This window comes from Mustela lutreola, chromosome 2 (assembly GCF_030435805.1).
Source record: "Mustela lutreola isolate mMusLut2 chromosome 2, mMusLut2.pri, whole genome shotgun sequence".
Classification (NCBI taxonomy): domain Eukaryota; kingdom Metazoa; phylum Chordata; class Mammalia; order Carnivora; family Mustelidae; genus Mustela; species Mustela lutreola.
In genome coordinates, this window is record NC_081291.1 from 34,414,021 (window position 1) to 34,427,109 (window position 13,089).

General features: G+C 39.7%; 1 protein-coding gene across 2 annotated transcripts in view; it reads left to right on the plus strand.

Annotated features, from left to right (window-relative positions):
* SLC25A26 (solute carrier family 25 member 26) overlaps positions 1-13,089 on the plus strand; it is a 122,567-nt gene that overhangs the window by 84,612 nt on the left and 24,866 nt on the right. For both annotated transcript variants that reach the window (XM_059161458.1, XM_059161459.1), the window contains one exon: positions 11,987-12,031. In XM_059161458.1, coding sequence (XP_059017441.1) covers positions 11,987-12,031 — 45 coding nt within the window. The remainder of the gene's footprint in view (positions 1-11,986; positions 12,032-13,089) is intronic.

The following is a 13,089-nucleotide window of genomic DNA, read 5'->3' on the forward strand; positions in this document are numbered from 1 at the left end:
AATATGTTCTTTCCACCTGCAGGCTTATAAATTTTTTTCTTACAGAGTTCAGGCATTTACTAAGTTATGCCTTGGCTTGTGTCTAGAATAAAATGAGCTCTTTTAATCTGCAGATTGAGGTCTTTCTTTGGGCCAAGCAAAATCTCTTCTGTTATTTATTTTATTATTGCCTCACTACTATCTGTTCATCTTTTTCTGCTGGAACTGCTGTTCATCTCATTAGTTCTGTCCTCCAAGTCTCTTATCTCTTCTATCATGATTTCTCTTTTGTTGCTTTGAGCTATTTTTTCCATTTGATCTTTCAGATCACAGATTTGGACTTTTGCCATGATCCATTCTTTCTTTCCTTTAATCTGCTGTATGGTTTATTTGGAAAATTGTGCTTTTAGATGGAGGAAGGCTTCTCTCTGTTGCAGTTAAGTCTCCATCAGTTAGCTTATTATTTTTTCTGACCATTATTGGCCTCTTACTCTTCAAACAGCTCTTTTTAGTTGTGGGTTTGCTCCCTTTGTCCTGGCTGGTAATGGTCTTTCCAGATGCTCAACCTTGTTAGGTTTGTCCTGTTTTCCTTGTCAGCTCCTAAAGGCCCGGTTCTGGTCTTGGTCTCAGATAATTCAGGAGATCTGTCCCCCACCCAGGGGTCATCAGATCTCCACAGACCTGGCTTTTTCTAGAACCATTAGTTTACAGTTGTCGTTTCAAGGTTCCAAGAGGCTTGACTCTGGGTACTCATCCAGCTCCTAGAAAAATTAAAGTCACACATTCCAGTTTCCTCCTAAGTCTTCAATTCCATTTAGCAATCTCCAGCAATCTTATCAGGCCTTTATCTATTGCAGCAAAGGGATTGAAAATGGTAGTGTGTGTTACACATGGGCAATAGGGGTATTATGTTCACGTCATCATCTTCCTGGAATCTTTTTTGGCCTTTATTTTTATTCTGTCATTCACTTAATGGCTTTGGATGTATGCTTTGGCCTGGACTTAACCAACAGTAAAGAGAAAAGCATTAGACATGGAAGTTGGAAGGTAATGTGGATAAATTATAGTTCTCCGTTTTTGCTGTTTTCCTTGTAAGAGGGTTGAATGATTTGCAGTGTCTCCCTGTCCCATAGTCAGGCTTGGTACTATGATTTGTTTAAATCAGTGGAGCTGATGTGGAAGTGATGTATTCTAGCTCTGAATCAGAGGTATAACAACTTCCTCTCAGTTTCTACCTTTTGCCTTGAGAGTGGCATGTCCGAGTTGTGGTTCCTTCTGATCAGGTCTTAGAATCAAAAGGCACATGGAGCAAAAGCCACAGCCTCAAGGCAGCCATAGCCAACCTGTAGCTGTCAAGTGATGTGAATGGAAGAAACAAGTTTGATGTATGCCACTGGGGTGTGAGGGTCGTTTTGGTAATGCATCACAGTTAGTGGGTAAAATCTGGCCAAGTTTCTTGTTTCTCCTTTCATTAGGGAATATTTATTTTTATCCATCATTTTAAAAAGTCTGTATCAGACCCTGTGGTTTATTTCCTGTCTCTCCTAGTTCTCTTAATTGGCTCACATGCATAAAATGGTATTGTGGTTGTGGTCAGACACAAACTACCTGTGGGGAGTGTTCACAGTTACAGGACACTGCACATGTAACAGAACTGAGAATAAGGAAACCAGAAAACTGGGGGCAGTGCCTTGTCGCAGTTTATTATGATGCCTTAAACTCCACCCAGAATTACTCTTCTGGAAGCATGGCTTCTCTTTAATTGTACAGTGTAGATGATTTCTAGTTCTTACTACTTGGGCTCAAATGCTATTTTCTGTTGGAAGTCAATAAGAATTCACTGGAGGTACATTTGTAGAGTGGCTATGCGAAGCTTTTTATTTCCTGTGTATATATGCGTATATATGCGTTTATCTGACTTTTGATTTAACTAGCAGACGAAACTAATGGGATCTGCTTTTGTATTTTATGTCTTTCGCATCTGATTGATACCACTTTTTTCCCCTTATCGATCTGCTCTTAGCACATTGTTCGAACAAATATTTGTAAATCAGTAGTGATAAAAGGAAAGAGTATTTATTGAACCATTTATTGAGCTGATTTTACTCTAATTCTGCTGCAAGCCTTTCTGCCTACCTTCTCTTCCATTCCTTTGCTTTTCCTCCAGTAACTCATGTGATAAATAGTTACTGACCCCCCTGGTCTGCCAAGCACAGGGATGCGGTAAGGAGAAAGGTAGACCTACCTCTCCCTTCCCGCCGTAGCAAGCTACCTTCCTCTTCTCTTTGGCTCCGCAGCCCCTCCTCCTCTCTTCGGACCATTTTGTAAACTAGTCAGTGCCACACTGCTGCTCAGCCTCCTTGTTGTCATTTTATGTTCATGGGTCTGCTTTCAAATATGCGTTTACTCCTACTGCATTATTCTGGGGAGCCTGAGTGGGGGGTCCCCAAGAGAGGAAGGTAGGTAGGTGGGAGAGGGAGCAAGGGAGTGAGGGAGCCACCCATGCAGCCTAACCACAATGCAAACCCATTTTTATTTTGTTATCATTCTTTCCAGTTGTAATTCTGCATAGATGCCCAAAGGATATAGCTGAACAGATGATTAAAATATTAGGTGAGAGGTTTATTGCTCTTGGCTGGTCTTTTACATTTTATCTATTTATTTTATTTGTATTTTTTTAGAGTTTGGGAAACCATCAATTAGAACATCTTTATTGCTAAAAAACAGATTGCTTCGGATATGAGGAAGACCCGGATAAATAAGCATGTGCCTCAGTTAACGAGGACAGCTGGTAGAATAATAAAATAATCTGCCTTCTCTTGTAGGAGTGCTTGAGGGGTTGCTTACAACTTTTTCCTTTTTTGCTTTCTGAGCTAAGAGCTAAGCCAGGCTGGCTGAAAGGGAGGGACGGAGTCACAGGCGGGAAAGCCTAGCGACTATACATGCGAACGCTGTTCTCAGCCACAGAAAAAAATCTGAAGAACAACCTGATTATGTTTTGTAAGGGATTAAAGTTGCATGCAAATTCCAACCGAAAACATCTGTTTCCTGACCCTGTGCCAGAGTTCTAACATCTTGACAGGAATTCTGGTTGTGAAATTTCTTAGTCTTAAGCACCTCCCTCAACTATTCTCGGCTGTTTTCTTAGAAGGCTTAAATCAACACAGCTTAACATATTGGAAATGACTCTGAAGAACTGAAAAGGAACTTATTCCTTTGCTTCTTACACAACCGAGAAGTTCAGGTTTCATTAGTAAGAATCACACTAATGCTAAGTGATCCTGGTAGGAATTGTGGGGTGATCCTCACAGTTCATTAAAGAAGCCAATAAAAATAAATTGCATCAGTGAAGGAATCAGTCAGTATATATGTATCTGTATGTATATGTGTGTGTGTGTTTATGTAAAGATAGTTTTTTGTGGGGGCATCTCAGCAGCTCAGTGGGTTAAGCCTCTGCCTTCAGCCCAGGTCATAATCCCAGGGTCCTGGGATTGAGCCCCACGTTGGGCTCTCTGCTCAGCAGGGAGCCTGCTTCCTCCTCTCTCTGCCTGCCTCTCTACCTACTTGTGATCTCTCTCTCTGTCAAATAAATAAAATCTTTTTTAAAAAAAGGTTTTTTTAACTTTGTTGCACTAAATGGAAAACTTTTTTTTTTTTAAGATTTTATTTATTTATTGGAGAGGTGGATATACTCATGTAACCCACATCACTATTATGCTACTGAGTATTTCCATACCCTAGAATGTGCTCTAGTATTCCATCCCAGTCTGCCCGCCCACCTGGGTTAGGCTTGCCTTTTCTTAGAACTTTATCTAAAAACAACGATACAGTATGAACTCTTTATGTCTGACTTCTTTTGCTGAGCAGACCAGGTGTGAGGGACATTAACATCATAGCAAGTGTCAGTTGTTCTTTCCCCTTTATTGCCAGTACTCTACTCTATGACTGTACCACACTACATATAGCCTTTCTTTTGTTGATGGACAGTAACTGTTGTGATTAAAGCTGCGCTGACCTTCATGGCACTTTTATTGTGGATCTATACTGTCATTGCTCTAGGATAGATACCTAGGGATGGAATTTCTGGATCAAACAACAATGTAGCAAATCCCTTTGGAAGTGATTGTCCTATTTTAAGTTCCTACCAGCAACACAGTGTTGTGATTGCTATACATCCTTACCCTTATTTGGTTTTGTCAGTCTTTCTGATTTCAACTTATTACTGATTGTACAGTGGCTTGTCGTTGTGTGCATTTTGAAAAATATTTTTTAAATTGTCCTAAAGTAGACAAAACAGGGGCGCCTGAGTGGCTCGGTCGTTAAGTGTCTGCCTTCGGCTCAGGTCGTGATCCCGGGGTCCTGGGATCAAGCCCTGCATTAGACTCCCTGCTTGAAGGGAAGCCTGCTTCCCCCTCTCCCACTCCCCCTGCTTGTGTTCCCTCTCTCACTCTCTGTCGAATGAATAAATAAAATCTTAAAAATAAAGTAGGCCAAACAGAACACTTGTCACTTTAATCACATTACGTGTGCACTTCAGTATCATTCACACGCTAGTGCAACTCTCTCCGTTGCCTGGTTCCAAGATGTTTTCATCACCCCAGACAGAAACTCTGTACTCACTGAGTAAGAACTCCCTGCTGCCCTCTCCCCCCAGACCCTGGTAACCCCTAATTTAGTTTCTGTCTCTATGAATTTGCCGATTTTAGATATTTCATAGAAGTGGGATGATACATTATTTGTCCTTTTGTGTCTGGCTTATTTCACCTACTATGATCTTTTCATGGTTCACCCGTGTTGTAGCCTGTGTCAGAACTTTAGTCCTTTTTATTGCACAGTAATACCCCATTGTATGGGTAACACCCATTTTATTTTTCGGTTTATTTCTTGATGGACACTTGGATTGTTTGGTTATTGTGAATGATGCTGCAGTGAAGATTGGTATGCAGATATCTGAAGATTGGTATGCAGGTATCTGTTCGAGTTCCAGAGTTGAGTTATTTTGCCTCTCTATACCTAGGAATGGAATGCTGCGTCATATGGTAATTCTGTGTTTAGCTTTTTGGGGAATCATCAGCCTTTTTTCTCAATGTGTTTTAATTAACATTCCCCTGATGACGAATGATGTTGAATATCTTTTCATTTGCTTATGTTAGAAATTTGTGTATATATTTCTGTGTGAAGAGCTTGTGCAAGTCTTCTGTGCATTTTTAAAATTGGATTCTTTCCCCCACTTTCTTTAGTTAATAAGGTTTGGAAGTTCTATATTGTGAATAGAAGTCCTTTGTCAGATATATTTTGTGAATATTTTCTTTCACCATGGCTTGCCTTTCATTAATAGTAGTACCTTTAAAAAGTTTTAAAAAAGTTTAATTTGGTAAAATACATGTAACATTTATCATCTTAAACATTTGTAGGTATATAGTTCAGTTGTGTGAAGTATTTTCACACTGTTTTGCCACTGGTCTCCAAAACTTTTCATCTTGCAGAACTGAAACTGTGTACTTCTCAAACAAGACCTCTCCATCTCCTTATTCTCCCTGTCTCTTTCTGCTTTCTGTTTCTGTGAATTTCACTACTCTAGCTTCTTCACCTAAGTGGAATCAGCTAGTATTTGTCATTTTGTGACTGGCTTATTTCACAATGTCCCCAAGGCTCATCCATTCTGTAGCGTTTGTCAGAATTTCCTTCTTTTTTTAAGGCTTAAAAATACACATGCACACACACACACCACATTTTCTTTATCTATTCATTGATGGATGCTTAGTTTGCTTCATTGCTGCTGTGAACTGGAATGTACAAATCCCTCTCTCAGACCTCACTTTCAGTCATTTTGGGTATATACCCAGAAGTGGAATTGCTGGATCATATATGATAATTCTGTTTTTGTTTTTGTTTTTAAGAATAATCTTTTTTTTTTTTTAAGATTTTATTTATTTATTTGACAGAGAGAGATCACAAGTAGGCAGAGAGGCAGGCAGAGAGAGAGGAGGAAGCAGGCTCCCTACTGAGCAGAGAGCCCGATGCGGGACTCGATCCCAGGACCCTGAGATCATGACCTGAGCCGAAGGCAGTGGCTTAACCCACTGAGCCACCCAGGCGCCCCGATAATTCTGTTTTTTAATTCTTGAGGAACTCTCTGTTGTTTTCCAAATGGCTGCATCATTGTACATTCCCAATAACAGTGTGCAAAGATTTCAATTTTCTCCATATCCTTGTCCGTACATCTGTCTGTCTGTCTTTCTTTCTTTCTTTCTTTCTTTCTTTCTTTCTTTTTAAATCTCCTACTGGATATGAGGTGATACTTCATTGCGGTTTTGATTTGCATTTCTAATGATTAGTAATACTGAACATCTTTTCCTATGGTTGTGGGCTATTTATATATCTTTTCATCAGAAATGTCTAGTCAGGTCCTTTGCCCATTAAAAAAAATAGGTTTTTGTTGATGTTGAGCTATAGGAGTTTTAAAAAAAAATATTCTGAACCTTTTTTTTTTTTTTTTTAAGATTTTATTATTTAGAGAGAGGGGCAGTATGGGCAGTGGGTGGGGGCAGAGGGAGAGAGAGAATCTCAAGCCAACTCCTGCTGAATGTGGACCCTGAAGTGGGACTCGATCTCATAACCCTGAGATCATGACCTGAGCCAGAATCAAGAGTCAGGTGCTTAACCCACTGAGCCACCCAGGTGCCCCTGTTTGGTCACTTTTAGTACATTATTCCTATAAATCTTTGGTTAAATTTTTTCCTAAGTTGAATTTTAATTCACCTTTAAGCAGATTTTTTTTTAAAGCATTTGTTTTTCACTAATTTGCTGCTAGTAATTAGGAATTTTATTGATATTTTTCATATATTGATTCCTTAAGTTTCTTTAGAATTTTCAGCATGGCTAATAATTGTCATTTGTGAATAAGGACAACTTCTTTCCAGTTTTTATGCTTTTTGTCCTTTTTGTTTGTTTGTTTTTGTGCCTGATTGCACTGATTGCACTCCAGTATAGTGTTGAATGGAAGTGAGCATCTTTGCTTTGTTAATGATCTTAAGAGGAAAACATTCAGTCTTTCACCCAGAAGAATAGTATTAGCTATGGATTTTTCAGGAGTCCTTTATCCCAGATCAAGGAAGTTCCCTTGTGTTCTTATCTTCATGAGATTTTTTTTCAGGAGTAGCATCAAATATATATGCTTTTCACTTTGTAAAAACAGTGAAACTTGTTTTTAGGACTTTAGATGTATAGTGGACCATGGATTACTTTGACATTGCTCTTATCTTCACTGTATCATGGTGCTGTGTGACTGGCTTACTCATATGTACATTGATGTCCTGGGAGTGCCTTCCACCCAGACACAATTCCTCTGATGATTCTATAGAATGCAGAGAGAGAAAATCAAATCATTACCTTCAGTGCTAACATTTATTGAGGACTTGCTGTGCCTAGCACATCGAATTAGTGATTGGTGATATCCTTAGAGCTCCTGGCTGGGTTCTAAAAGATTTGCTTAAGAGTCAAAACACTTACACACATCTCCTTTTCTGTATTAGATTTTGATACTCTTTTGTCTATTTTGTGCTTTTTTTTAAAAAAAAGATATTTTAGGATTTTTTAATATCTCTTATAAACATAAGGAATAATTCACTGTACATTTTCCCTACTTTTATGTTAATTTCCTTTATTAGATAGACGTTCTGTTCTCCAAATACAGTGTGTATAAATGCATCATTTGTTCGATTGAAAATCAGTATATATTGACTGTTGGAATTCTTTTCTGTTCTGTCAAATGCTAGCAGACCAGATTTGAATGGCTCTCACTTGTTTTGTTAAATTTTGAATTTTGGAACAATAGTCACTTAGGAGCACCAGGTTTTTAGGTCTTCAACTTGATTTGTCCTTTGTTAACCCTGGGATTGAATGGGAAAAGGCACAGCGTGTTTAAGAGGAGAACGGTTTTGTTACCAATGCAGCACTGAAGTGGAAAACCCTAAATGAATCACAGGAGTTTTGACACTGTGTAATGCAACAAAAAGGGGACCTCTCCATGGGTCACTTGTAGGATCCCTTGAAAATTGGAACAGGCCAGTTCTTGGGCCATGGCAGGCCTACCAATCCCATGCTGTACTTTAAACCCTTTCTTATTTGAGGTCTTAGCAAAAAGTTTCTGTTTTATTTGTTTGTGTTTTGGTCTTATTGCTAGGGAATTTGGGGTTATTTCTGCCAAGGTACAATAGATTTCACAGCTTTTAAAATACATTTTCTTGTTCTTATGCTTTCTAGAGCATTCATGGTAGTGTATTCATTGCGGCTTCTAATCAAGTCTTATTTTTAAAGTGTTGGTATTCTAATGTGATTTTTCCATTGAAAAATAGAATTTTACAGATAAGTGATGCCTTAGAAATCATATCTTTATATCCCCTTTGTTTGTTATAAATCACTTCATTATTTTTTAAGAACCGTTAAGGTTACAGGCACTTGTTTTAAGATCACTGGGTTAAAAGCATTGATTGGCTTCAGTGATGAGTCGGGTCCAGTAGTTAGAGAGGTAAAGCATGTTCATAATGTAATTTTGTAAATTCTTTATTTCATTAGTAATGCCCAGCACGTCATTCCCTTTTTCGCCACACCTATATTAATTTTATCTAGTATGCATGGAATCCTCACATGCACCCTTGTACAGCATTATTGCTGTGTTTATTACTAAGTGGAATCCATGTTGAATTTTAGCAGGTTTTTCCCCTTCTGCATCTGCCTCTTTGATGGTAGCTGGGTTTACTGCTGCTCACTTATTAGTGCCCTGGGTCGTAACAACCTTATTCAAACAAAACATCTTAAATGGAGGCATTAAAAAGGTCACAACAGTGAGCCATTTTGTAACTTTGGGTGCAATAAAAGGAGTGTGTTGTGTTTTGGAATATAAGACCTCTGAGTACTGCTATTCATTTTCTTCATCTATAAAACATTTTAGAATAACAGCTTACATCTGTTTGGGGTTTAAAATTCCGCGTTTTGAAGAAACATCACTGTTATGTAACTCCAAACCAGACACGGGGCGGGAGCTAGCTCTTTGACAGGCCCATGTTCTGTGGAAGTTGGGAGAAGTGTTTGTTTAAGCTGTGGAGCCATACTTGCTGGCAGTGCTCCTTCCACATGTGTGGAACACATTTTCATTATTGTTTCTTCGTCTTGTAAATGACAGAAAGCATTCAATAGGATTTTGACTTGAGGAATATTTGAAAAATTTTACACGTCAGGAGTTTATCTTATGAGGGATATTTCACTACCAGAAACCAGAAATAAATTTAATTATTTCGAGCATTTACAGTGCATTTAATTACCTTAGACTGTCAGTTAATCTTGTTTTAGAGAGTAAAGCTGGGATTTATTGTCGGCTCACTTTTTAAGATAAATACCCTATAGAATAGTTTGGCCATTTCAACTGTGTGATTTTTAAATCACTTCTTTAAATTTGAAGGAACAGTTTAATGAATAGCTTTTAATAGAGGAAAATGGGCAAAATGTTCATCTATGGGTTTCAAAATCCAATATCATTAAGTACTAAAAAAAGTGCAGATAATATTTTACAGGTTATTTATATTTATATTTATTATATTTATTTATATTTAAAGATTTATTTATTTGAGACAGACAGAGAGAGTGCATGCCACCAGGGGTGGGTGCGGTGGGGCAGAGGGAGAGAGAGAGAGAAAAATCTCAAGTAGACTCCCTGCTGAGTGAGGACCCTGATGTGGGGCTGGATCCTAGGACCCTGAAATCGTGACCAGAGCTGAAACCAAGAGTCGGATGCTTAACCGACTGAGCCACTCAGGCACCTCTGGTTATTTTAATCACGAAGTAAGGAAAGCTACCACAGACCATTACAATAAGGTATAAGGCCTTTTTTCATCTTATAAATATGAAATATTTATGTTCTTGTTAAAATGTGATGAATTTACATCTAGGAGGGGAGAGTACAAAGAAAATCAAAGTCATCTATAATCCTAGTACCTGTTAGTCCTCTTGGATGTGTTATTATATACCATATATATATATATATATACACACACATACACACATACATATATATGTGTATTTTTTTTTGAAGTTTAGAAAACTATTATACTGTCAGTTTGGGGGGTATAGATAGTTAATTTAATTGAACTTTAGTTTCAGAATGGACTCTGTCAGAAGCTTTCACATTTTGGTGACAAAAACACTAAATTTCACTCTTCTTGTGGAATTTTGCATATAGGGTAGGGCGCTGCCTACTGTGAAGACAGCAAACCATAGACTTCTCTGAGACTCTCCTTTGTCAGCCTAGACTAGACTATTGCCATTGATTTTTTTTCTCTTCCTGCCATTTCCTGCCTGAAGGGAAGACAGATTTTTTTTTTCTGTGTCCCCTCTCAAGCTCAGGACCATCATTCGCTCCAGCAGACTAAGACAGATGGTGCTAGACTTCTAATTTGTGATTCAGTATAGATGCTTCGGAAGTAATTTAATGCCCTTGGTTCGTGTGACTGTCCATTAATGCCTTCCAAATTGTGGTCTCTAGCGCACACACACTTCAAGCACTTACACACTTGTGCACGTCGATACCATTCAGAGTCTGGGTTTTACTCTCCCCTGCAGCTGAGCTGAACACAGAGAACAGGCCAGTTAAAAAGTTAAAAATACTTTTTTCCCTGCCCAGAGCAGCATGACCCGCACGGCCCTTTTGGCCAAGGACTGGCTGTCACAGAGGCGAGTGGGTGACATTGACTAGAGTTCGGGTATTTTGTCTTGGGAAATAGGGAGGTGCGGTTGCGGTTCTGTATTCAAATTTTAGAAGATGTCCCAGAAAGCCAATAGAGTCTACTGGGGGTGAATTTATGTACAGATAAATGCACTTAGGTGTCTTCTCGGTAGAGTAGTAGACAGGCCCTGAAGTCCGGTTGTCCGGGCTTCATCGGGTGTCTTTTACACCCTGTCCCCGCACCTTGGCTTCATCTGTAACGTGGGGATAGTGATCATACCTTACTGTCCTACAGGGCGCTGGAGAGGCATGGAATAAAGCTCCGGAAGTGCTCATTAGCACAGGGCCCGATGCATGAGAACGGTTTGGTAGTTCTCGCTCTTCTGTTAACCAGCTGCCTGCAGATACTCTGCCCCAGTGTGCTCAGGGTCCTTAGCATCCCCTTTGCCACTACAGACGACTCCTCTCCCAGCTTACCCTGGGGACCCGACTGGCCCGCTTGCGCTCTTGCACTCCTCACACACGCTGCTGCACCGGCTCTTCTGTACCTCTGTCCCCGTTTCTCAGCCTCTTCTAGGTGTCTCCTCTGTTCTCTTTCCTGCCTGCTCCCTCCCCTCCCCGTGCCTCCCTTTCTAAGTCTTCCTTACTCTTCTACTGCTCCCCTCCCCCACTCCTTCCCTTTCCCTCTCCTCTCCGTCCTTCTCCCCTCTCTCCCCCTTCTTTCTCCCTTGTGGCTCCCCTGCTCTCCCTTCTCCTCTCTCCTTCCCTTCCGCTCCTTCTCTCCCCCTTCTGTTCCCTCCACTGGCTCCTCCTCCCTCACCCTGATCCTTCTGCTTCCCTCTCCCCCTCCATCTCCCTCTGTCTCCCTGTTTCTGTTTCAAACTCTTAACACTTGGCCTCCTAAGGAGCAGACAGCTCTAGCTCATCAGCAGAAAAATGTCAAGTCTTTAGTCTTTATGGCTTGTGATAGGAAATATTTATTTTGTCATTTTGATAGCCAGATCTCTGTATCGTGCTTCTCTTTTTGTTTCAAAAGGGATTTACGCCATCATTTTATGTCTCTTGGGCTCAGAGAGTTCATAGAAGTCTACAGGCAGTTGCCGCTTTTTTTCTTTTTGAAAACTATGTCTACCGTACCTATAAATTTAATGTTAGCTTTATTACATACATAAAGTCACAATGAACTAAGGTTTCTAAATAGTAATTATAGGTTCATGATAGTAGTCGTAGGCACACTCTGGTCTTTCCTACCTAATTTATTTGATTTCTTTTTTCTTTTCTTTTCAGATTCCTTTCTCATTGGTCCAGTTTCCCTTGTGGGAATCCTTAAAAGTAAGTTTCAGTCTTCATGTAAAATTTCTCTCTGATTATTATAAATGCCCACCATTTTCAATGTGGATTAGCAGAATATAATATTGACTAACAGTTTAAAAACTCAAAATTGTTGATAGTTAAAAATACTTTCTGCTTGTGATTTACATGCCAATTCAGTCTTTTAAACTTGTTCTGATACCGAGGGTACTGGAAACGAAGCACAGCAGGCATGACTGAAGTCCACGGATGTTAAGGAAAAACCTACTTTCTTCTCTCCTGCAACTCTTTTTCTTCCTGGTTGAATTGTATTTCATTCTGTGTGTGTGTGTGCACGGGGGTATAGAGGTTAAGGAATAGCAACGTGTGCGAACGGAAAGAAAGCAAGGCCCCCCAGTGTTTGTAAGCCTGTACTTGCCCAGGGCTCCCCCACCCACCTGTAGGGGCTGGCTGCTGCGGCGCCCCTTCCATGTCTGCTGCTCACGCCAGCCAAGCGTGGGATTCCCCAGGGGGAACAGAGTGTGATGACTGTGAGTCAGCCTCAGGGAAGGTCACTCATTTGTTTCAAAACAGATGATTAAATTAATTTTTAAAAGCCTGTGTTTAAAACATGATGAAATGTTTTTCTTTTTTTAAATCCTCTGCGGCAATGGTTTTGAAAATGGTGGGTCATGATATGGATTGTGTGGTTATTTGGCAGCATTTTAAAGACCAATATGAATGAAAATAAGAGAGAACATCTTACGTGGTCAGGATAAGTCTTATTTTGTAAAACCTCAGCATTGCTCGCACATGTGCACATGCATCTCTGTACAGGGTTGTGATGTAACATGTGTGGGTCGCTGTGCATACTGGTCAAAAGAGCTGAAAACCCTGTCCGAGTGGAAATGGTATATAAATGACCAAACTGCAAAATGGCAAAGTGCCTAGGTAGGCATTTGATAATACAAAAGGTAATTACTTTCATAATTGTATGGAATTAGTAATCAAATCCTGGTCATACAAAATGTCTTTTGAAAAGTTAAAAAAAATATTTGCACTAGGAGTTTATATGCTAAGGATAATAAGATGAGACAAAA